The 26,605-nt window shown below is 43.6% G+C and overlaps 1 protein-coding gene across 2 annotated transcripts in view; it reads left to right on the forward strand.

The window, feature by feature from the left end:
• The window catches only part of LOC137541238 (protein-glutamine gamma-glutamyltransferase E-like), a 76,002-nt gene extending 50,776 nt beyond the window's left edge, over positions 1-25,226 (forward strand). For both annotated transcript variants that reach the window (XM_068262428.1, XM_068262429.1), the window contains exons 3-5: positions 2,387-2,547; positions 17,109-17,242; positions 24,856-25,226. In XM_068262428.1, the coding sequence (XP_068118529.1) occupies positions 2,387-2,547; positions 17,109-17,242; positions 24,856-25,012 (452 nt within the window). In that variant the 3' untranslated portion in view covers positions 25,013-25,226. The remainder of the gene's footprint in view (positions 1-2,386; positions 2,548-17,108; positions 17,243-24,855) is intronic.
• The last annotated feature ends 1,379 nt before the right edge of the window (positions 25,227-26,605 follow it).

Below are 26,605 nucleotides of genomic sequence, written 5' to 3' on the forward strand. Positions count from 1 at the left end.
GTCAGAAATAATTACCCCAGACATAACACAGGCAGTAGGGTGATTCTATACCCTGCACCCACTTAAGAAATCTAGGGCCAAAATCAAATCGCCTGATGACCACTCACAGGTTTTCCCATTTGACTGTGTCAAATGCTTTCTCCACGTCTAGGAAGACCACCACCCCTAGAACTCTTGTTATCACAGTCAACACATAAGTTCATCATCAGGGGGTGAGTATTGGTATCTGTACCATTCCAAGATACCCAGCCAGACTTATCCGGGTGTATCAAGTATTCAATTATAATGTTTATTCTAATTGATACATTTTTAGCTAATAATTTGTAATCCCGATTTAATAACAAAATTGGATGATAAGAAGGGCACTCAGTAGGGTTCTTACCCCATTATGGTATAATGACTGTCAACCCTTTTGACATAGATTTAGGTAGTTTGCCCTGAGAAAGGGGAAGATGGAAGATATAAAGTAAATGAGGGCCAAGCCTCCCCCTCTCCCCGCAGCCCTTGTAAATTTACACTACCATTAGGTTACTACATTATCTGTCATGTACCACATTTAAATGTATTCTTTTTTCCTACTAAAACTTTTAAACTTTAAAATCGATGTTCTCAAAAACTATAAGGTCTTTTTGATTTTTTTTCTCTTGTACCCACTGTCCCCATGTCCCATTAGTGTTTCTAGCACATAAGAGGGCTTTGCTATTAACCGCTAAAGTCGGCGGCCGTTCGCCTGCCATGTAAGTCTATGGAGCCTGCTGCGAATAGTAGATTTGCATATTTATGTGGAAGTTCGCGCCTAAAATTTGATGTTCGGCCCATCTCTACTGAAGATGTCTATAGACGTTTAGTTTACCCATATTCCTGTGCCACAGACCTGTTCAGTAAAAAGTTTTGGGTAAATGCCAACTTCCCCAATTGGCCTGGGATATGCAAAGAATTTTAAGTTGATGTAAAACTCTGCAAACTTTACTGCAAATACTATGCAGCTTAAATATGGACGAATCAAAGCTTCCAGTACAAGATTTGATTGGTCCATCTACAACAGATTTTCATAATAATTAGCATAATTCTGTATTATCATAATAATCAGCAGAATTCTAAATCATCTCAAACTTATTTACACCTAAATAACAATACCTACAGGCTAATGTAGACTACGATAAATTTAGATTTTGGCTACATATTTAATAAACACAATTCAAATATAGCTGGCACCGGCATGTAGTTTAAAAAAATATATAAAAAACCCTCGGAAAGGCTAAAGGTTAACTCCATCTATAAAAATTGATTATAGCATTTTTTTTATATTGTTGAATGTAACGATTGGTGTCAGCACACAGAGAGAATCTGATTATTGGTGATCTGCAGAACGGTGGCGTAGTGGTTAGCTCTCTCGCCTTGCAGCGCTGGGTCCCCGGTTCGAATCCCAGCCAGGGCACTATCTGCAAAGAGTTTGTATGTTCTCTCCGTGTCTGCGTGGGTTTCCTCCGGGCACTCCGGTTTCCTCCCACATTCCAAAAACATACAGATAAGTTAATTGGCTACCTCTAAAAATTGGCCCTAGACTACAGTACTTACACTACATAATATAGACATTTGGCAATGGTAGGGATTAGATTGTGAGCTCCTTTGAGGGACAGTTAGTGACAAGATATATATATACACTGTACAGCGCTGCGTAATATGTCGGCGCTATTTAAATACTAAATAATAATAATAATAATAAATCTGCAGTATCACCAAGAATGCAGATATATACCTGATTATTGATGATCTGCAGAATCACCGATAATACAGATATATTATTAACCTCTGGACACCTAAGGGTATGTAAGTGTTTGGTGTAACGGTAGTACTTTGAGTAATGCACCTGCTGGGCAGGTGATATTAGGCAGTATGTTCGGAGTATGTAAATAAACTGATTTTGGCTTAAAATGGCAATTTTTTGTGTCTGTTTTGGAGGGGTAAGTCCACCGCTACCTATTTCGTTTTATCCATTTTAAAGAAATATTGTTTTTACCCTGTTGGCGCCTCTGTACTACTATTGCATTAGTGGTATCTTGACTACATTAATAAAGCAAGACTCTTTTCTGCCATCAAAGCTTCATCAGTCAAGCCAGCAAGTATAGCACAAAAAATGTATGACTACAAAATGACATTGATACCTGGGGAAATTCCGTAAGAGCTCTGTGAAGCTCCCATAGAAAATAACACCCTTACTTCATTGCTGGATGTAATTTTCATTACTTGTAAAGTGGCTAAAATGTTTCTCTATTAGAGCTTTGAGTGCAATATGAAAAGGAACATGTTGTTTTGCTTTGCATTTTTTCATTAACAAAGCTAAATTTGTCATTCACAGTACTAAATTTGTCTCTTGTGTACCCAGAAAAAGAAGAGTCAATAAAGATCACTTATGATCAGTATGATGGTCTGCTAACTCCAGATAACACCATAGAAGTGAAAGTGATCTGCTCCCTTGAGGACATCGAAGGAACCCTTATTATCCAAACCAATGCCGTTCTGAGTAATCCTAAATTTGACATTAAGGTACAGTTTAAAATACATACTAAGACAGCCAATGTACTTCACATTTCAGACACATTAAGCCTAAGGTTAGATGGCCAGTCACTAGGAAGGAGTGACTGCTATGGGGATCTCCTTACATAGATACATGGACCATGTCGTGTTTATCACAGGACAGAAGGGAGGATAATACGGGAGGGTCATTTCCACCTTCTGGAGAGGAGAGGTGGCCAAACTGAACTAAATTACAATTCAAATTTGCTTTGACTTGACCATATATCAAGTTGAATTCTGACTTTAAACATTTTCAGCATAAAAATACATTGTCTAGTTACTAGAATGATATAGTCATATTTACCATAAACCAGGGGATCGCTTTACCTTCTTATTATGTCAGTCTAAAGTCAAATGGGTTGCTGACTAGGGATGGCAGAACATCATTAACAAACTCTACAATGAAAATTTGTGAAACGAAAGTGCCTGGAAGTCCTATTGGCTTTAATGGCATGCAAATGTCTAAAAATATTAGCGGTTAATAGCTAAGCCCCCATACACGCTAGAATCACTAAATGTGGAGGGTATGTTAACAAGAACAGTGGGAACAAGAGGGAAAAACACACTGTAGTTTTGAGAAAATCAATCTTGAATACTTCCAAGAAAAAAATGTTTTTTTAAAGTCAGCAAAATGACATTCAGCAGCAGAATTCAGAATGGCATTGCTCTGGGGCTTGCTATACTTAGTATAGAAAGTTCAGGGCTGGAAATAGAATTACATGTGTGGTGCTGCTCGTTGGTCTTCGGGGGAAGGAATCGACACATGCGGCATTCTCCGCCATTTGTCAGGCATCAAGAGGATATGGCACTGGATCATTTTCATACGTCCCAACATTCAGAGATAAGAAAGAGGGGCACCTTAAGTCACACTCCTGCCACACCCCTAGTCATGTATACCACAAAGAATACATAAGCAAAATATGGCCCTTTGTGGCGATGTTACACTTCTGGATGCCATAGAGTTGTGCTTTCCGTGATGAAGCACCGGCTTGTGCGAAACAATTGTCGGAGGACGGGCTCTGTGTGTGTAGTGTCATCTGGACGGGTGATGTAAACTATTGGTTTTACCGATGTGTTACACTGCTACTACTGTTTTACACGTGCCTTGCAATAAATGCTTGCTGGTGCCCATGCCCCTCTCTTGTAAGGACTTTGAAGTGGTAATACATAAGCAAAATATGTAGTTTTATAATTCATACCACACTTGTTTTTTCAATCATCATTAGGTTTCCTTAATGGTAGCATTTAAAAAAAGAAATGCATAAATTTAAAAGATGTGAGTAAAGTGTAAAGTCAGTTAAACATATTTTTAAGTAGAAAAATAAATCCTGAAAGAAGGAAAAATGAGTAAGAAAGATGGACAGACAGTGCCAGATTTCTATTTTTGGCCACCCAAGGCCCACTATCACCAGTCGTCCCGATCGACAGCATTTTACCCCCCAACACACACACAATCACACAATTTATATATAGTACACCTTTTTCGCAGCAAGAGCACTCTGTAAAGCACTGCGAAAGATGTCAGTGCTATATAAATACTTAATAATAGTAAAAGTAGGATAAAAAAAATTCAGTAGATAGGTGCTAGAGATAAAAAATAAATTCATTAATTAAAGTGAATGTTTACCCATTTAAAAATAAAAAAGTCAGATACTCACCTAAGGAGAGGGAAGGCTCGGTCCTAATGAGCCTTCCCTCTCCTCTCCCGGTGCCCGGTCCCGCGCAGGATCCCCCGTAGCAGTATTCGACCAGTTCGGTCAAATACTGCCACTTCCGCTGCCGAAGGGATGTTTCGGAAGCCTTCGGGAGCACTCGGGCTCCCAAGGACGGGGCCGCTACATAGTACCCATGCGCGAGCACCCTCTATGGCGCACTCGCGCGTACATGGTATGGAGCGGCCCATCTTCGGAAGCCCGAGTGCTCCCGAAGACCTCCGAAGTCCCTGCAGCGGCGGACGCGAACGGGGGAGCCAGCGTAGCACCGAGGGTACCAGGAGAGGAGAGGGAAGGCTCATTAGGACCGAGCCTTCCCTCTCCTTAGGTGAGTAACTGACTTTTTTATTTTTAGATTGGTACCCATTGGCTTTAAGTAGTGACATGTCCCCAGATAAGAGAATTAAGTCACATGCCTCCAGATAAAATATTAAGTAGTCCCCAGTATCCAGATACAATAATTAAACAGGTACAAGCTTCCAGACAAAATAGGTAAGTAGCCAGATGCCTCAAGATAAAATAATTAAATAGCCATGTGCCCCTAGATATCAGTAGTAAGTAGCGAGATGCCTCCCCACTCCCCCCCCTATCTTTCAGTATAGGCAGCCAGTTATCCCTCCCAGTACAGGTAGTCAGATGAAACCCCCCTCCCCCAATAAAGCATTGACATCCAAATGATCCCCCCAATACAGTATAGCTACCCAGATGATCCCCCTCACCCAGTACAGTATAGCAAGATAGACACCCTCCCCGTCCCCCCCAGTACAGCATAGCTACCCAGATGTTCCCCTCCCCAGTACAGTATTGTCACAGGAGCCCTAGTGGCTGACCGCACTTAGCCTTCTAAACGGTGCCAGCGCACAGATCGTGCGAACTCTGGTCGCAGTCAATGCGCAGGAACCGTTAAGAATTAGCCGCAGACAACTCAGAAGGGAGCCTGTGAGACACGGGTGATTACAACTTCACCCACTGGTTCAGGGTACTGCCACCACCGCGGTTACCATGGGACCGTGGAGCCCATTAACTGACTAATCCTGCGAATAAAACGGTTAAACACACGATATTCTGTCTAGCCAACAACAAACAAACAGTAGCGTATCTTCAGAGACCCGGGATCAGTTCTGTGTGTGTGCTGATAAGCAGGGTAGCGGACAGTGAATGACTTGGAGAAAGTCGTTTATTCACGCAATATAAATAATTAATATATACAGACAATTATTAAAATCAACAATTATTAAAACAGTAATAGCCAGTATAAAAAATAAAAGAAGGGAGAAAAATACTTAGTTCCTGGAAAGATGTCCTTTTTGTGGGAAAACAGAGTTCTGGGTTTCAATTTGAGTTCAGAGTTCAGACCAGGTGGATGCCAGCATATCCTCAAGCTGGCATCTGAGGAATTCAAGATGTTTCAGTGTGGAGGACACTGAGTTTGGGTCCTCAGCCATTCTTATGCCCCTGCTTCAGTAGGAGGGAGTGAGGGCGGGGAGCCATACACCCCCTTAGAAGATGAGATGAGCCCTCCCCTTATCCTGGGGGCTAGAAATCATATCTACCCATATATGGGCTCTATCTCACAGAACCGTACAGGTCAGGGCAGATTTATTAACATTTTCAGGTCTGTCTCGATTTACCCAGCGCCCTGATACCAGACATGAGGGGTGGGACCCCTGTGGTATCATCAGGGCATTTTCAAACTGCCTAACTGGCAGTCCTTACCTCAGAATGTTCTGAAACTTCCTCAGAACCAGCACCGGGGCTCATGCTACACTTCCCCCACGTTTGGTGAAGCTGCCATCTCAGGAACCCCAGAAATATTACAGATCTGGGAAGTTATGGATTATGCCATGAGCCTCAGGTTAATTCAGGAGGTGTTCTAGCTGCTAACAGCTGACTTTCCTTTGATCTTTACTAGGGAGCAAAGAGTCAAGACCTCCCGTGGATTCGTAGCCTGCCTGGCTGTACCTAGGCATCCTTTGGTTAATTAACATCTCCATGAGATCAGCTAAGTGTCACCTGGTTCCCAGAACCAAAAGGGGAATTGTGCCTTCCACAGGGAATATGTCCAAGCTAATTAACACCTTCCCCCCAGGCTGTCACTTCAGCTAAGACAGATCCCCCAGCTGTTCCTAGGCATAGGGATACTACACGTCAAATCTTGGTTCTATTGATCTGAGGCGCAATCGATGCAGGAATCGAGTGCGATTGTTCTTTTCTTCACGGGCGGTTCCAGGACGCGCCTGCGTCCCCGCAACCGTCCGTGACAAGTATATAAAGCTAGATTCCTTTTCCATCCCCCAATTCAGTATAGCTACCCAGTTTCCACTCCCTCCCCTAGTACAGTATAGCAAGCCAGATGCCCTACCCATCCCCCATTCATGCTTCATACATCAGAGGTCTGATTACTTGTCACCAGGCAGTGCAGCAATCGAGGGTGGCTAACAGGAGGTGGCAGTACAGAGTGATCTGCATCATGCCGGCAATCAGTTCAGTGGGGCAAGCGGGCAGCGGTGAATGAACAGCGTGGGTGAGCCAGCAATACATGTAGGACAGGGACACATTGCATCACTGCCACCCCAACCTTTTCAGTACCCTAGGTACCGGCCTTGGCGGCCTACCCACAAATCCAGTCCTGGGGACAGAGGGATTTGGTTACCGAGAGGGACTGTCCCTCTGAAAGAAGGGCCAATAGGGAGCTATGCATTTTGGCAATGAAAATCCAGAGAGCATGTATGTAGTTTTACCTTTCAAATTGCCACAATTTTAAAACATTTAGCCCACAGAAATAAGCATTTTCAATTCGCTCATTCTCCTCTGGCACCTTATGGAGTAAAGGCTGGTTCACACCAAGAGCGCTTCTGAGCACTTACAATAGCGCTAGAGTTTAAAAAAATCACGTGCCCAATGTCTTTCTATGGGCTGATTCACACCAGCAATCTGACTTTTTCCCAAATGCAAACGTGGGTCCTGTAGCATTTTAGAGGCGATTACGCCTTAATGTAAAGTATAGGAAAGCTGTAAAAATCTCTGAACAGATCTTCTCGTGCCGAAAAATAGGGGGTGGTGCGCGCCAAAAAATGAGGGGAAGCGTGCTGCGCCGAAAAATAGGTGCAGCCATGACATTGTATGGGCGGAGCTAACAATGATGTAACAGCGAGGCATGAGAAAGCAGTGTTTACGCCATAATGTGGTCAGACGAGGTTTCGCATCATGGGTGTGCAGAAACTGTGTGATGCTATTTAATAGTATACCGTAACCCCAAAGCAGCAAACATAGCCAACTATGACCATTAAATAATAAATGCAGCAACAGTTACCCCAGACACCAGAAAATAAACGCAATGTGGGCAAAATTTCAGCACAAAATAAATGCAATGGGCAACATGTCAGCACAAAATAAACGCAATGGGCAACATGTCAGCACAAAATAAATGCATTGTGGGCAACATGTCAGCACAAAATAAACACACTGCGGTCAAACATGTCAGCACAAAATAAACGCACTGCGGGCAAACATGTCAGCACAAAATAAACGCACTGCGGGCAAACATGTCAGCACAAAATAAATGCACTGCGGGCAAACATGTCAGCACAAAATAAATGCACTGCGGGCAAACATGTCAGCACAAAATAAACGCACTGCGGGCAAAGGTGTCAGCACAAAATAAACGTACTGCGGGCAAACATGTCAGCACAAAATAAACGCACTGTGGGCAAACATGTCAGCACAAAATAAACGCACTGCGGGCAAACATGTCAGTACAAAATAAACGCATTGTGGGCAACACCTGGGGATAAAAAGCATTTACTCACCTGGCAGAAGACTCCTCTGGCGCGCCTCTCCCCCGGACGATCCTCCTGCAGCACATCTCCCGCGCTGACAGGCAGAGCAGGGCTACGGCAAGATGGCGCCCGAAGCCCTGTACTGGAGACACAAATAGTCTCCAGTACAGGGCTTCGGCAGCCATCTTGCCGTAGCTCTGCTCGCCTGCCGATGTCGGAAGACCGGTAGACAGTGAGGAGGCTGGAGCAGGGCTGCAAGCAATGAACTGGCACGGCGTCTATAGACGCCGCTGCCAGTTCATGCAATAAAGTGACCAGAGTCCCGAGGCCTGGACGTCCTGCTGCTAAAAGCGGGACGTTTCCCGGGACCTCATGCAGCCTGGGACAGCGGACCCCGAATCCAGGATGCGTCCCGGGCAATCAGGGACGTCTGGTCATCGTATTTAAGGTCAATGTGTTCCTATTATACTATAAACAAAGTACATGCACAAAATACAGTAGTCACACATACCTAGAAACAATGATCTTCTTCTTATCAGTTACACACATCCTTCTAGAATAGATCATGAAGAGACCAGGAACAAAAAGTAAAAGATATACAAATATAATATAACATAGCTGTCAGCATGCAATGCCATCTAGTGGCTTTTCTAAATATTGCAGTACATTCATCATACTACATAACAATTTCAACACTGGCCTGTTCCAGGAAGGTTTTAAGACAATGCAAGAGACTATGGGCCTAATTTCCTAAAGCTGCAATGTGACAATGAATCTTAGCAATGCACAGCAATTGCAAAACTAATCATTCCAGTAACACAGCAATAGTCCAGAGTGCATGCCTCTGCTTGGCAGTGCAATCACATATTGCAAATTTACGAAGCATTCCCTCGACTAAATATCAGTTTAGCACTAAAGCATGGTCATTTCGTAAAAAAGTTTCCAAAAATAATCTTGTGAAAGAGGATTATATAACCTTGACATTTTTAAAGAAATTACCTGATCATGACACATTAGTATCATAAACCTGTGAATCAAATCCCTGTAAACCAGAAAAAGAAAGCAAAACATAGTTCCATAGCTATCTAGGTTGAAAAGATACAGGTTCACATTTTTTGAGCCTGATGTCCATCAGACTGAAAGCCTGTGTAACTTGATCCAGAGGCTGGGACCACACTTAGCAAAAACGTGGGATTTTGCGCAATGGGAAACTGCATGCAATGTCTCAATGGGACACGTGTGTTTGTGCGACTCTTTGTTCACAATTACTGTGCGTTTCAAAATTTTGAGTCCCTGCAGCATAAAATCTCAAAACACGTGATTTCCATAGACTCAGTCAAACAAGAAATGGTGCCCATACCATGCCCTATGAAGAGTGTGGTAGTGCTAGAAACATAGACACACCCAAAGAAGAACAGAAAGCCCATATAAGCACCACTTAGTTAAAGTTTGAAAAAATTACATACAGGATTTTTATTACAACATGATCAATGCTAATTCAATACCTTATGATTGTACAGTACAATTAAAAACACATAAAAAAACAACAATAAATTATATTAATTGTATAACATAATATAATAGGTTACTGTGTCATGGCAACGATTTGTATTGGGGTTTTTTATGCGTTTTTTTTATTGTATTGTACAATCGTAAAGTTTTTTTTCAAACCTGGAGCTGTTTTTTGGGGGGGTTTTTTGTTCTTCTCCGGGTGATTTCCATAGACTTCCGGCATGTATAAGGTGGGTGACAAATGTGTTAAAATGCACACTAAATGCAAAAATTAATCCGTGGCAAACTGGGGGCATTTTCTGTGATCCTACCCTAAGGAAAAGTGTAACATTTTTCAGCAATAATGGCACTACACTATAACTAGTGATTATATAGGGTGGCACATCAAAGACTGGCCCACCTTACTATCACAAGTGTGATTATACAGGAAGTCCCTGCGCTGGTCCCTGTGCACCTCTAAGGGCAGAGAGCGTTACCCATCTGGAAGCAAATGCAGGTGAAACAGGCTTCAACATGATTATTATTATTGATTTATAAAGCGCCAACATACTCAGCGGCACTGTACAAAGTAAGAAACAAACATGGGATACAAAATAATACAGACAATGATATACACCAATATACAAAATACAAAGTTGGTACAAAATACAGAAGCAGTACAAAGTATAGAATCAGTAATGACAGTGTCAGAATTAATATGAATAAATGGGTTACAAAAGCCGAAACACAAAAGGGTAAGGGAGCCCTGCCCTTGCAAGCTTACAATAAAGTCAAAGAGCACAGCAGGGACAGAGTAAGAGGCGCACAAGGACCATCCGACAATTGCCTGCATACACATGCCGTGACACCCAGCTGGGCTGGTCCGTTGCGCGCCACCCTCTAGTATGGTCCAGTTCTCGTTGCAGGCATTTTTGGAAGTAGATGTGGGGCACAGCATGATATCTTGTTTCATACCCTATATGGCGCAAGCTGCAGTGTACTATGTGGGTGTACTATGTGTTCACCATTGTTGCGCATGGCTCTACTAGATCAGCCACCACCATCTGTGGTCCACAGTGATGTTACTAGGCTATAGGCCCCCACAGTTTTGTACTAATAATAAGGATGAGAATGTTGGCTTGCAAGCGGAAATTTTTTCTATAGTAGGTATAAAAGGATCAGACCAAATGGCAGAGGCTTTGCTCGTTGAGCCGGTGTAGACAGTTATGACCCTTTTGCCATTTCACTAATTGTCCTTCACTGGATCACTTTCAGAAGGTATTAACCACTCACTGCATACTAGGCGCTTCCCACAACGAGACCTTCTGTTTCGGAGAGTCTCTGACTCAGTTGTCTAGCCATCACTAATTGCACCTTGTCAAAGTTGCTGTGATACTCAACCTTGCCATTTTTTTGGGTTTCAATACATCAACTTCAAGATCTGACTATTAATTTGCCGCTAATATATTCCACCCTTTGACTGGTACAATTATAAAGAGATAATCAATATCATTTAACTGACTTGCAAGTGGTTGTGATGCTTTGGCTGATCAATGTATGCAAAAATGTTTAATAGAACACCTCTAAGTTTTCTCTTTTCCAAGGTAAATAATCGTAGCTTGGCTAAGAAGTGAGACCATCTTTCTCTTTGAATAGACTCCAGTGTAACGTAATGCCCAAAACAGTTATTCCATAAGCCAAATGTATAAAAGGGGAAGTAGCATGTTAAAAAAGGGGCGTAGCATACTGACATTATGTGCTTTTATGTCCCTTCACCCCAAAATCAATTGTTAGGTTAATTAGATTTCCCAAAATATTATTAATTATACGGATTACTGGGCACGCTGCTAAGTGGGTGGAATTATTGTAAGGAGGGGGAGGCTAGTGTAAAGGCCTCCTTTTAAGACCCTCCTCCCCCACTGCTGGCAGCTAACTGAATTAGTGAATCATACACAGGGTAGCATACTGTAGTGTCATTCTCACTAGTAATTATATATAGGTTGTTAAACTCTGAATGACTGAAAAAAGAAAACACCTGATGCAGAAAACAGAAAACAAATTTAATTGCTCAAGATCTGTCTGTATTATTACTGTTTATTTTCACTTCAGGTTTGCTGTCAACTAGTTTTAAAGAATACCGACCTTGCCCCACCTCCCTGTATTAAGCAGTAGAGGCCACATGGGTCACCTAAGTGTCCACACTATGCACATTGCATTTCAATACCAGCAAATGGTGCCAAAAAGTCACAGTGCGCATTAGACGGTACAATGAAAGCATGCTCACTGCCACTGTAAACGCGCATGTTGTCTGGTAAACGCAAAGCTCCATAATGAGATAAGCCTGTACAGTCCCAATCCTACATAGACCTAGCCTGTGTTCCTTTTTTTTTCCTCACTGTACGTTTTAAGAATCCAGGACTCTACATATTTCTCTACCATCGGAACCGTCAGACTGCAGCTTAAAGAGGCACTACTGTGAATTAATCATTTTTCAGTTACTGTCATAAATGATTTTTGCAAGATTAGCAATATTTAACATAAGTTAAGCCTCACACGGAGGGGGAGGAAGTGACATAACAGCCAGATGAGCCAGCTACATGTGTAATCACATCAGTAAAAGTTAGCTGGACACTCCCCCTGAATTTACTAGGTAGCCCCAAGACTACTATATGTGCTTCAAATGGCACCATGCTGGGTGCAACAAAAATACTTTAAGAAACTGGACTCAATGGTCTCCTCTTTCCTGTGGAATGGTGGTTCTCCCAGATTGGCACTTGCAGTTCTCAGACTCCCCACCTCGCAAGGAGGACTTGCATTACCTGCCTTTCATGTCTATTACCTGGCATCCCAGCTGGTTCCAATTGCTAACTGGCTAAGCTCATGTAGAACAGACTCAGCTATGAACACTGAAGCTGATATTGCATCATCGTATGAAGCATTATGTAACGTGATTTATAGAGGTTCAGTACCCACGGGGATAGGGGTACATCTCTTATCAAAAATACAGTTAAAATATATCAAAAAACGCAAAAACTATGTGACCCACTACCAATGGCTCTGTCACCCAGCTCCCCATTATGGTTCAATAAAAATCTCCCAGAGCTGCTGACAATTCCTGATGTATCATTTTGGTGCAAGTATAATATTAAGTATGTTAACCAATTGTTCTCTAATAACCTATTCAAAGAATTTATAACACTTTGTTGGGAATTTAACCTTCCCAGACACTCATTATTTAGATACTTCCAATTACGGCACGCTATCAGAGCACAATTGGGCACACAACAAATTCCCCTCATACCATCTCTATTAGAGTCACTACTATTAAATAAAGACTCAACAAAGCAAATATCAAAATACTACAACTTTATTAGGACTTATAAATACACGGCGAAACATGGCTCATATCGGGATAAATGGCAACGTGTAGATCCTGAAATTACAGACTCAAATTGGGAAGAATTCCAAACTACATACTTTGGTACAGCTAATGCCTCAAAAGATAAAGTTATTCAAGTAATATGGCTACATCACGCATACTTATCCCCTAGTCGACTAGCAAAAATGAGTCAAACCCAAAATGGAACATGTTTTAAATGCACTGCATCTAATGCGGACTTTATACATTCTGTCTGGTCCTGCCCGCAGGTTCAAAAATATTGGAAATCTGTAATTCACTTTCTATCCACTAAGATAGGATTGCCGGTTGTTCTATCATTCCAGATATGTATGCTAGGTATACTGGGTGACATACTGTAGCCTGCGGGAAATATAAGAAAATGTTGATTAGAATTCTGTTATATTACGCTAGAAAAGCTATAACAATATGTTGAAAACAACCTAATCCCCCGTTGATTAAAGACTGGATAAAACTAGTCAATGACGCTATTCCTCTGTACAAACTTACCTATCAGGCCAGAGCCCAGTTTAACAAATTCAATAAAGTTTGGAGTATATGGGTAGACTCCTTTGAAACAATAACGCCTATCCCCAACTTGGATATCACAGCCACAGTACAAGATTTACATTTATAACCTATGCCAGCGCTGTCCAACTGGCGGCCCGTGGGCCGCACCCGGCCCGCCAGGCCACCTTGCTGTGGCCCGCTCGTCTCCCTGGGATGCAGGCATGGCTTGCACTATGGGCGCCATGCCTGCTTCCTCTTATTGTGGCCTCTCCTGTGTCCCCGCTGCCGCTGCCCCACAGCTCAGACCTCACAGATCGCGGCGATTGAGGTAAACAGAGTGTGCATGGTACCCGCACGGAGTACGTCACATGCGGAAGTGAATCATTAGTCACTTCCGTATGTGAAGTTCTGCCGCGCGGGTGTCATGCGCGCGCTCTGCTTGCTTCAGTCGCCGCGATCTGTGAGGTCTGAGCTGTGGGGCAGCGACTGGAGAGAGAGGTAACGGGCTCGCTATCTAACTGGTGGGGGCACCTGTCACTATCTAGCTGGGGGGGCTCCTGTCACTATCTAAGTGGGGGGCACCTGTCACTATCTAACTGGGGGGGTACCTGTCACTATCTAGCTGGGGGGACACCTGTCACTATCTAGCTGGGGGGACACCTGTCACTATCTAGCTGGGGGGACACCTGTCACTATCTAGCTGGGGGGACACCTGTAACTATCTAGCTGGGAGGCACCTGTCACTATCTAGCTGGGGGGACACCTGTCACTATCTAGCTGGGGGGCACCTGTCACTATCTAGCTGGGGGGACACCTGTCACTATCTAGCTGGGGGGACACCTGTCACTATCTAGCTGGGGGGGACACCTGTCACTATCTAGCTGGGGGGACACCTGTCACTATCTAGCTGGGGGACACCTGTCACTATCTAGCTGGGGGGGACACCTGTCACTACCTAACTGGGGGGACACCTGTCACTACCTCAACTGGGGGGACACCTGTCACTACCTCAACTGGGGGGACACCTGTCACTATCTAACTGGGGGGGGGGGCACCTGTCACTACCTCAGCTGAGGGGGGGGGACACCTGTCTCTAACTGGGGGGGCACCTGTCACTACCTCATCCGGCCACACCACAGCATCACCGCCAGCCCGGCCACAGCAGCACCGCAAGGCATTACAGCCCACACATCATCCCCAATCCGGCCCAAAACACTATTGCCAGGCACAGCAGCCAGTAGAGGAGAATTTAGAAGCCAGGTGAGAGGTGTCTACCATATTAAAGGGGCATTCTGCTTATTTATGTGAAATGCTGTCTATTTATGTGCCTCATGATTGCTGAATTTGTCTTGTTGGGGGCCTCATGATTTTGTGGGGGCCTCATGATTGCTAAATTTGTCTTGTTGGGGGCATCATGATTGCTGAATGTGTCTTGTTGGGGGCCTCATGATTGCTGAATTTGTCTTGTTGGGGGCCTCATGATTTGTTGGGGGCCTCATGATTGCTGAATTTGTCTTGTTGGGGGCCTCATGATTTGTTGGGGGCCTCATGATTGCTGAATTTGTCTTGTTGGGGGTCACATGATTGCGAACTGTGAGACTGTGGTAAAGCTGAATCGTCATCATGAGACAATAGCATTAAACCTACTTTTTTTAGCTTTTTAAAACGGAAAATAAAACTGGGAGGTTCTAAAAAAAAACCACATTTTTCAGGAGCAGGATGGATGAAATTGTTTATCTTCACAGTTTATTTTCAACTTGGATTTTCCATAATGTTCATGTATGAGTTAAAACGTTTGTATGTAGTTTACATTGCTGTTGCCACTTTGCGATAGATAAGTGACTTTTGGGTTGCAGTTTGGACACTCGGCCTCCAAAAGGTTCACCACCACTGTCCTAATCTAATGTCCCACATTGCTAAGTTCATGTAAATTTGTCTCCACCCGTGGCCACACCCGCATTCTGGTCCATGGCCACACCCATTTATCGCCGACCTACAAACAACCAAACCCTCATGGTTCACACAACTTCACCAAAATTTTAAATTGCATTTTGTGGAAAGTGCTGCCAATCTAATTGTCCTTTAATTGCATTTTTTTCCTGGGGGGGGGGAGGGGGGTGTTCTGCGGCTCTAGCAAGAACCTTCGGCCCTCCACCATGGGGTCTGAGAAAAAAATACTGAGGCAAACTGGATGGATATCGTCTTGCCGTGACGCAGAAGTTCTTTTGATTGATGTATTTAATGATCTACCTACATGACTGCATTTATACTTAAGAATCATGGCGCTATGAATACTGTTAGATATGGATCCATGAATGTGGAGTATCGTAAAATTGGATAGTATGCAGAGGGAATTTTCCTTGCATGGAACTTCCACAATATATACATATATTTTTTGCCACAATTTTTTCAGAGTCTGTAGGCCACAGACAAGGTCATATGGTATATTACACCGCTTAAATATACAGTGCGCACTGTGAGGAAATTGCTCATTATCCCTTATAGGAATTTTAATATTATTATGTGATGTTTTAGCATGTTGTAATAAAAGTTATATTTTATTGCAGAAGCCCATGTTGTCAGTATAGTAACTTGAACTGCATTCCAGTAGCAATTTCATAGAGTTCATTAGTGGGTTATTCAAGTAGTTGGTCAGTTCACCTGATAATTCATGGGAGAGGAGAAATGGCAGGAAGGACTCTCAACAAGACATCACCAGTGCTGTTTGGCAGAGACATGCTGTTAAATGAAGCCACTGAAATCTGAAAAGAGGAAAGGGTCATGGGGAAGACAACAGAGTGGGAGGGGCAGCTGGGAAAAGAGATACGATTACCTGCAATCAAGCTAATCTAAATTGCCTGGAGATTGCTCCTCTGCTCCTTACAGAAGTCAGCTGTCAGCTCCTGTATCACTGGCTTCTGCAACAGCAGATTACCCTGCATTATTGATTAATTACTCTGATCAAGATAAATATTCAATAGTCCAGGACTCTCAGCCAGTGCACATGGTTACTAATGACAGGCAACTTCTGAAGCACAAAACACATCCTGCCACCTCTCCTTGCTAATGTCCCAGCTGCAGTACAGCAACCACTCACCTTGCTGCTCTGCACATTCACTCACTGCAGGCTGTGTGTAGCAAGCAAGGAAACACATTGTCCACAGGATAGGAAAGGGGAGGGGTGCTAAATCTAGTGTTGGAAGTAGTACAGTCCCCTGCACTGCTTGCTGCTATTTTCCCGAATGTTGCCCAAACTATGAAAAAAGTGCCCAGGTGGAAGAACAGTGACTGAGCACCACAGTGGCACCCCTCGCCATGGCTACACCTGGTGCTGTGAGCACCTGCAGCTTTGTGGAAGTTACGCCACTGGGTATAGAAATGAGAACTTGCATGGAGGCGCCAGGATCTAAATAAAACTATTAATAAAAGTTTAAAAGGGAGTTGGCTTACCTCCCAATAGACTTCACAAAATCTTTATTACTGCACTCCGCAAATAATGAGTTTCAAAGGCAACTCCCACTTCACCAGGTTATAAAAAGGGCAAAGATATGACCCGTAAAGAGCATGAGCACCTCTATATTCTATTATTTATTTTATTTATCTACTACTTGTATTTCAGGTGTGTTATTTTTTGTTTTGCAGGTGAAAGGACCAGCCTGCTTGGACCAGCCTGTAAAGGCTGAAGTATTATTTACCAACCTTTTAAACCAAGACGTATCTGATATAGTGGTTACAGCAGAAGGCAGCGGTCTACTGAAAAATCCAATAACAGTCAAGTAGGTTAATTAATTTATTTTCAAATCACCCAGTATCACTAAGCATCCACATCCCCAGCATTACCTCTAAACCTCTACTGAGAGGAGTCAAGGAAAAATGGTACTGCTGGTATTTTCATTTAAAGGGGCTCTTGACCCAATCAACTAAAATAAAGGAGGCATAGCTCAAATCACATAAGGGGTTGTGTAAAGACAGCCACTGCTCAGCTTACCATACACTAGTTCATTCACCATGTCTTCACAATGCATTGACACAGAAGAGGGTAAGAAGGGGGCTAGTGTCTGCCAGGAAAAACGCTGGTACATTTACAGATGTTTTGCATGTTGCCATTCTTAACCACTTGCCGACCGCGCACTCATACCGCGCGTCGGCAAAGTGGCAGCTGCAGGACCAGCGACGCAGTACTGCGTCGCCAGCTGCAGGCTGATTAATTAGGAAGCAGCCGCTCGCGCGAGCGGCTGCTTCCTGTCAAATCACGGCGGGGGGCTCCGTGAATAGCCTGCGGGCCGCCGATGGCGGCTCGCAGGCTAAATGTAAACACAAGCGGAAATAATCCGCTTTGTTTACATTGTACGGCGCTGCTGCGCAGCAGCGCCGTAAGGCAGATCGGCGATCCCCGGCCAATCAGCGGCCGGGGATCGCCTCCATGTGACAGGGGACGTCCTGTCACTGGCTGCACAGGACGGATAGCGTCCTGTGCAGCCTGGATCACCGGGAGGGAGAGGTAGGAGAGGGAGGGGGAGAATGTCGCCGCGGAGGGGGGCTTTGAGGTGCCCCCCCCGCAACTAGCCTGCACGCAGGAGCGATCAGACCCCCCCTGCACATCATCCCCATAGGGGGGAAAAAAGGGGGGCGATCTGATCGCTCTGCGTGCCCTCTGATCTGTGCTGGGGGCTGCAGAGCCCACCCAGCACAGATCCCTTCAAACAGCGCTGGTCCTTAAGGGGGGGTAAAGGGTGGGTCCTCAAGTGGTTAAAGGAGTACTTTAGGGGGTAGGGGGAAAAATAGTTGAACTTATCTAGGGCTTCTAATGGTCCCCCGCAGTTGTCCTGTGCCCGCACAGCCACTCACGGATGCTCCGGCCCCGCCTCCGATTCACTTCTGGAATTTCCGACTTTAAAGTCTAAAAACCACTGCGTCTGCTTTGGCGTGTCCTCGCTCCCGCTGATATCACTAGGTGTGTATTGCGCAGGCCCAGTACAGTCTGCAAGCAGGTGCAGTGGTTTTCCATCTTTAAAGTCGGTAATTCCAGAAGTGAACCGGGGGCAGGAAATGGAGCATCGGTGAGTGGCTGCGCGGGCACAGGACGTCTGCGGGGGACCATTAGAAGCCCCAGGTAAGTTCAACTCTTTTTCCCCCTACCCTCCTACAGTAGTCCTTTTAAGAAGAAAATAACAGAGGCGCCACAAAATGTAAGAACCAATTAAAAGGATTTTAGTATAAAAGAGGTAGTAGTACTTTCATCTCCTATGAGACGACTCAGACAGTCAATATTATAAAAATACTTTTTATTGGTCACTTATTTAAAACAAAAACAAAGAAATCTCCAAGACGCAATGCGCTTCACAGGACACTACCCGCTTCATCAGGCAAACAGGGAGTATCTGTGCCAAGATTTAGGTGTGCTAGATGCCTTTCTGTTGCCATCTTGTTAACACTCAATAGTGTTACATAACATCTCACTAGTATAAATGAAAAAGTTTGCATGTTTGTTACTGAGTGCTGAAGTATTTATTCAAAACATAAATATAGACCCAGGAGAGCAACCATCCAGCTTCCAGTGGAACCTGGAAAACAGAGCAGGGATGGTCAATTTCCCATTGGCTTATATAGGGATCTGCAACCATCCAGAACACAGGGCTGGAGCAGCTCTTAAATGACCAGGGTGTTGGAACGTGCAAGGATTCACCCGTGTATCAACAGGCCTCCAAACAGAATCCATTTCAATCCAGCACAGCTCTTTTACGATCAAATTCACTTTATTGCATGAGAAACACGTACAAAGTTACATTTAAAATGCTGCACAAGTGGCTACAGCCCACTGTTTCGAGCCAAGTAGCACAACAAACAATGCACAACATCAGCCTTATATAGTGTAACATGAACTTGCAATAAGCCAATCAGAACCAGGCATGCAAATGAGCAGACCTGATGGGGAACTTCACACAGTCAGATTGGCCCCTCCCCTTACTCTCATAGGTAGCTGGTTTATTTGAAATCAGGACCCGACAAATCAGGAAAGACCGCTATCTACTTTACCTGTGTTTTTTTCCACCAACATAGCGGATTTTGCGGTTTTCGCTTGGACAGATGATACGCTTCCCCTAGCTATGGTTTTAAACTTATGTTAAGCCTTTTTACTGTGTTTATTTCATGAACAAGATAGTGATCTTTTCTGATTTATTGGGTCCTGATTTCAAATAGACTAGCGACCTATGAGAGTAAGGGGAGGAGCCAATCTGGAAGTTTGTGTGAAGTTCCCCATCAGGTCCTCTCATTTGCATGCCTGGTTCTGATTGGCTCATTGCAAGTTCATGTTACACTATATAAGGCTGGTGTTGTGCTGCTTGGCGTGAACAAGAGCCCTAGTGGCTCGAAACAGCTGGCTGTAGTTACTTGTGCAGCATTTTAAATGTACATGTTTCTCATACAATAAAGTGGATTTGATCGTAAAAGTGATCTGCAACCCACGTTTGTGAGTATAGCTGCATATACTTACTGCACCATTGGGCTCCTGGTCCCTTTTTTCACCCAGGTATTCTTGAGTATAGGGGTTACTACAAGTATCAGCAAAACCTTCCTACATCTCTCAATCTCAGGTCCCTAGCTGAACAGTGGAAATGCATCCTACACAAACACAAAGCCAGATCACAATGGGACACTTATCGAAATCAACAAAAAAATGAGAATGAACCTACCTGGCCGCATACAATAAGCCAAAAGACATAAACCTGGCATGCACCTTTAGTTTTGATTGGCCAATTTTACCACCTCCATGTACTGTAGTATGAGGGTTAATAGATTTTGAATACTAAGAGCAGATTTTGTAGTTAAACTCTCATACTACATGGAAGTGGTAAACCTGGTTAGCAGGCTTGCTCAAATCCGAATTCGGGAGACATCCAGATAGTTCTATCCAGATATCTCCAAGTAAAGCTGTTCCGGGGGGGTGTCAATCTTACCTGTATGACGTCTTCTTCGGTCCGTCCCTGGCAGCTCCCACGATGTGCTCCAAGCGGCGGTCACGTAACTACAAACACTTCCTCCTTCCGAGTTGCAGGAGGAAGTGTTTGTATTCACGTGACCGGTGCACGGAACGCATCGTGAGAGGCGCCAGGGACGGATCGAAGAAGACGTCATACAGGTAAGATTGACCCCCCCCCCCCCCCGGAACAGCTTTACTTGGAAATATCTGGATAGAACTATCCGGATGTTTCCCGAATTCGGATTTGAGCAAGCCTGCTGGTTAGTGATTGGCCAATCAAAATGAAAGGTGTGTACCAGGCCATTACCTCATAGGACAAAATCAGCAACTGGAGGAGAGAGAATGGCGTGGAAGGGAGGTAAATCCTAAGACTCTCTGAATCAGTGCCTAACCGTAATCTATGATCCTAATACATTTACTACAATTCACATGATAAATCCTGCCAAAGCCCATCCGTTAACCTACATGGCAGTCCAGGGGAAAATAGCTGAACATTGTATGAACGAGTCAGGCTCGTCCAGCAGCTCTAAGGCAGGTTTCCGGGTTTTTCTGCATACATTTTGCGTTTTTATAGTTTGCGTTTTTATAGTTACTCGTCCCGGGGGAGGGGGAGTGGTTAAAGCTCCCTGGTGTTCAGTTTCTGCTGCATTTCTGTGCAAAAAAGTGATCCAATTCATTTTCATAACCTTTTTTTTCCTGTAACTTACCAAAGTGTGTCAAGCAAGGGTCTAGTATACATTTTGAGTTTAAAAAAGCTTAAAACACAAAATCTAAACTAAATTTCAAAATTACTCCCCAAAATTTCTGATCATTTATACTACCAAGCTCCAGCTGCTCAACCTGCACTGATACGAATGTAAAGGTAGCCATACATCTAGAGATGATGGGCAGAGTTGACCAAGAGACAAATCTCTCTCTACTCCAATCTGATTAGAGAGAGATCGGTCGGCTGCCTATACTCTGCTAGCCGTTTCCCTATCAATTTTAACATGAAATCACTCGGGAATCGGCCCCCCAGTGTATAAATGTACCCTTGTGTGTGCATTTATACATTACCTGTCCTGTGTTGCCCCCACTAGGTGCCCATTTATCTTGAGAATCCCCCGCAGATTATTGTAGGTAGGTAGCCAGGTCTACAGGTGTAGGTGCCCCCAGTATAGCTTAGCCAGGTACAGGTGTGCCTTGGTGTAGGCTAGCTAGGTACAGGTGTCCCCCAGTACAGGCTAGCTAGGTACAGGTGTCCTCCAGTATAGACTAGCTAGGTACAGGTGTCACACAGTATAGAGCTAGGTAGTTATAGGTGTCCCCCAGTATATGCTAGCCCAGTATAAGCTATCTAGGTACAGGTTACATAGTTACACAGCTATTTGGGTTGAAAAAAAAACATACGTTCATCGAGTTCAACCAGAGAACAAAGTACAACACCAGCCTGCTCCCTCACATATCCCTGTTGATCCAGAGGAAGGCAAAAAACGCTTACAAGGCATGGTCCAATTAGCCCCAGGTAAAAAAAATCCTTCCCGACTCCAGATGGCAATCAGATAAAATCCCTGGATGAACACCACTGGGCATTACCTAGTAATTATAGCCATGGATGTCTTTCAATGCAAGGAAAGCATCTTAGCCCCCTTTAAATGCAGATATAGAATTTGCCATAAATACTTACTGTGGCAATGCATCTCACATTTCAATCAATTACTGTAAAGAACCCTTTCCTAAATAAATGGCTAAAACGTTTTTCCTCCATGCGCAGATCATGTCCTCTAGTCCTTTGTAAAGGCCTAGGGACAAAAATCTCATCCGCCAAGCTTTTATATTGCTCTCTGATGTATTTATACATGTTAATTAGATCCCCTCTAAGGCGTCTTTTCTCTAAACGAAATAAACCCAGTTTATCTAACCTTTCTTGGTAAGTGAGACCTTCCATCCCACGCATCAATTTTGCTGCTCGTCTCTGCACCTGCTCTAAAAATGCAATATCTTTTCTGTAATGTAGTGCCCAGAACTGAATTCCATATTCCAGATGTGGCCTTACTAGAGAGTTAAACAGGGGCAATATTATGTTAGCATCTCAATTTTTTATTTCCTTTTTTAATGCATCCCAAAATTTTAGTAGCTTTAGCTGCTGCAGCAGCTTGGCATTAAATATGATTATTTAACGTGTTGTAGATGAGTACTCCTAAGTCCTTCTCCAAGTTTGATGTCCCCAACTGTATCCCATTTATTTTGTATGGTGCTAGACCATTGGTACGACCAAAATGCATGACTTTACATTTGTCAACATTGAATTTAATCTGCCATTTATGTGCCCATATAGCCATCCTATCCAGATCCTGTTGCAATATGTCTCTATCTTCCTGAGAGTTGATGATTCTGCACAATTTTGTATCATCTTCAAAAATAGCAACATTGCTTTCTACTGCATCTACTATATCATTAATAACTAAATTGAAGAGCACTGGACCCAGCACAGACCCCTGTGGGACCCCACTGCTAACAGTCACCCTTTCTGAGTATGATCCATTGACCACAGCTCTTTGTTTTCTGTCCATTAGCCAGTTCCCTATCCATGCATACAGACTCTTTCCCAGTCATTGTATCCTCAACTTTTGCACCAGACTTTTGTGGGGAACAGTGTTGGTGGCCTTTGCAAAGTCCAAGTGTATCACATCTACAGCATTCCCAATGTCCACATTAGCATTCACTACCTCATAAAAGCTGAGCATGTTAGTCAAACAGGACCTGTCTTTAGTAAACCCATGCTGATGCTGAGAAATAAGATTATTTTCTACTATGAAGTCTTATATAGTATCTCTTAGTAACCCCTCAAATAGTTTGCACACAACTGAGGTTAAGCTTACAGGTGTCCCCCAGTATAGGCTAGCTAGGTATAGGTGTCACCCAGTATAAGCTAGCTAGGTACAGGTATCCCCAGTATAGGCTAGCTACTAGTTACGGGTGTCAACCAGTATAAGCTAGCTAGGTACAGGTGTCCCTAAGTATAGGCTAGGTAGGTACAGGTGTCACATATTGCAAGGTTTGTCTTGAACTGCAAATTTGACTTTTTAAGTTTCAGTCAGCAAGTGGGGGAATGGATACATTTATTAGTTAATTTGTTCTTTAGCTGATGTTGATTTTTACACTTGGTGGGGTTTGATATTTAATGATTGCACCACACTGCACTTGAGACGTTGCACTGTGCATTAAAACCATGGTTCAATAAAATCAATGAGGTATTCTCTTCATTGAATGTATGCCTCACTTCCGCAAGTCATCTGGTAACGCACTGAATGTACCATCCCGGGACCCAATGCACCGCAACTCACCATGTTCAATGTGATAGCCTCAAAGGAAAATCGTTACTTCTGCCATGAGATCCCTGGCTGCCTCTTCTGGGTCACTGGAGTCTGGAATTAGTATGCAGACGCTGGCCCTTAGTCGTGATGTCATGTGAAGAGTGCTCCCGTCCATAGGCGCACACTGTAGGGCGCACACAGCCGGGCCAGTACCTGCGTACTAATGCACGAATCCGGCGACCTGGAAGAGGCTGCCAAAGGGCATTTAGATAGGGGGCCAGAGAGGAGAACGGGGGGAGTGGTGGGCATCAGGACAGCTGCTAGTACATGCTCGTTCCCCCCATTTTTCCTCCTTCAATCGGCTATGGTATCCTTCATCCCTTTCTAGTCCACCAGCAGTGGACCTTGCTCCCCAGTTCCTGATGTTGGACTATGTCCAACAAGGTGCAATATGGCTTCTGCTGTCATCAGATATAATCCGATATGGCGGCAGCCCCTTCAGATCAAAGTATCAGACTAAGTCCCCACCTTGCTGCAACGCGTAATTATGTATAATGGAGGACCAGCGTGCATTGTGGGGCGGAGCTACAGTGCGCAAGTTGGTACCATCCCCCAACCCCGCTGATGGGCGACTCACCTCCTCACACTAGATTTTCAGTAGAAAAAAAAAAAACATAACATAAAACACACACCAAAACATCGGTCTTGAGAGAGGCAGGATGGAAAAGGAACAGAGGGATATGGTTCCCAAAGACTGACTGCCCTTCTGAAAAAAAGGACACTTGGGAGTAATATTTACTTTGGAGCAATGCTCAACTTAGTCAGTAGGATGCAGTACTGTTATCAAATTAGAAATGTGCTAATTTGTGTTATTCGAAAAATATATAAAAGTTGGACATGCACATCGTACGCCAAATAAGCCTGCGTGAGTGCCCTTGAACAATATATTCCAGTAAATATTCCAAAAATAACACTCAAGCAGTATGTGGATAATCACTATTGCTCCTCCATATAAAGATCACAACAGTGGTTCTCCACATAGTACTAGATGTATTATCTGTTTGTGGAAATCAACGCCATGCTTATTTGTTTACTTTTTTTTTCTGTGCAGGACTAATCGAGTGGTGAAGCCAAATGAGACGGTAACCATTCCTCTGACCATAACACCATACAAACCTGGCACTAAATACCTGTTGGTTGATTTTACATGTAACAAATTCCAAAACGCAAAAGGATATGTGGAGCTAAAAGTCAAGGAACTAAAATAATTCTTTCTAGCTACTTGGCATGTTTCATGTATGACAATATGAAGTTATTTAAAATGTACCTATTGTAAGTAATGTAGCATTCACAGTACATCCTTTAGGATATAAGCCTGTCGCATTCATGCTTTCCTAACCTTGTGTTTTCCTGGCCCTGGTCAAACTCCTGTGACATAATTTAAAGCTTAAAGGGATACTGTAGGGGGGTCGGGGGAAAACGAGTTGAACTTACCCGGGGCTTCTAATGGTCCCCCGCAGACATCCTGTGCCCACGCAGCCACTCACTGATGCTCTGGCCCCGCCTCCAGTTCACTTCTGTAATTTCAGACTTTAAAGTCTGAAAACCACTGTGCCTGCGTTGCCGTGTCCTCGCTACCGCTGACGTCACCAGGAGTGTACTACGCAGGCGCAGACCGTACTGGGACTGCGCAGTACACTCCTGGTGACATCAGCGGGAGCGAGGACACGGCAACGCAGGCGCAGTGGTTTTCAGACTTTAAAGTCTGAAATTACAGAAGTGAACTGGAGGCGGGGCCAGAGCATCGGTGAGTGGCTGCGTGGCACAGGATGTCTGCGGGGCACCATTAGAAGCCCCAGGTAAGTTCAACTCATTTTCCCCTGACCCCGTACAGTATTCCTTTAACTTCACCCAAAACTTTTTTGATTGGGTTATAAACAGTGAGGAACGTTAAAACCAAAGTGAACAAAACTTTATAAGTTGGTGACATTTGACACCTGCTCAAGACACACTACAGAGTTATCTCTGCCTCTGAGCTCCCTGACAGACGTTTGTTTGTATTGAGGTCAAGCATTCAGACAGTAATGTTTTCACAGACATGCAACACAGTAAAAATGATTAACATCTCTTGAAAATAGCTTTAGATGTGCAAACAAAAGTTATGCATAAATTGTCTTTGTAATGAAAACTCATCCATAGCTTTTGTTTGTGAAAGTGTTCCTGAGTTTATTTATATTTTAAGAATAAGAGTGTTATTACTGACTTGGTCGACAAGTCAGAATTTATGCTGTTGTGAATGCCACAAAAGATAAAAAGTGTGAGACAATCTCTACATCAGAGAGACAAGCAGCAATGGAAAAATGTTCTAGCATAAAGAATTGTAAGACAAAAATAGAGACAAACAAGAGGCGGCCCTGATAGTGCAGTATTTTCAATAAGACAATCTCCAATATTGCACATACTGAACTAATACTCACATAGGTGGGTTACCACTAAGGTAACCATTGTATAGACAGGTGGGGAGATTAGACCCGACCCCACTTGGGTTAAGGTGTCGCTCTCCTTTAATCAAAAAGTTCCACAGGCACCACGTTTCGCAAGTATCAACCCACTTCTTCAGGCAATAAAAGGAGCAACTATGCTGATCTTTAAGACAAACATGGTGCCTCCCTAAACAGTTTTTACTATATTTTATTCTATTTTGCCACCTGTGTTTCTAGCTTTCTATCATAAAGAAGTATTAGAAAATAATTCAGGCTTTCCTACTCATACATGTCACACAAGACAGCAAGTGAGAAAATAAGTCACTTGGTTTTGATCTTTCCTCACTCTATGAAAATTATTAGTGCTAACACAGAATT

Source organism: Hyperolius riggenbachi, chromosome 12 (assembly GCF_040937935.1).
Source record: "Hyperolius riggenbachi isolate aHypRig1 chromosome 12, aHypRig1.pri, whole genome shotgun sequence".
Lineage (NCBI taxonomy): Eukaryota > Metazoa > Chordata > Amphibia > Anura > Hyperoliidae > Hyperolius > Hyperolius riggenbachi.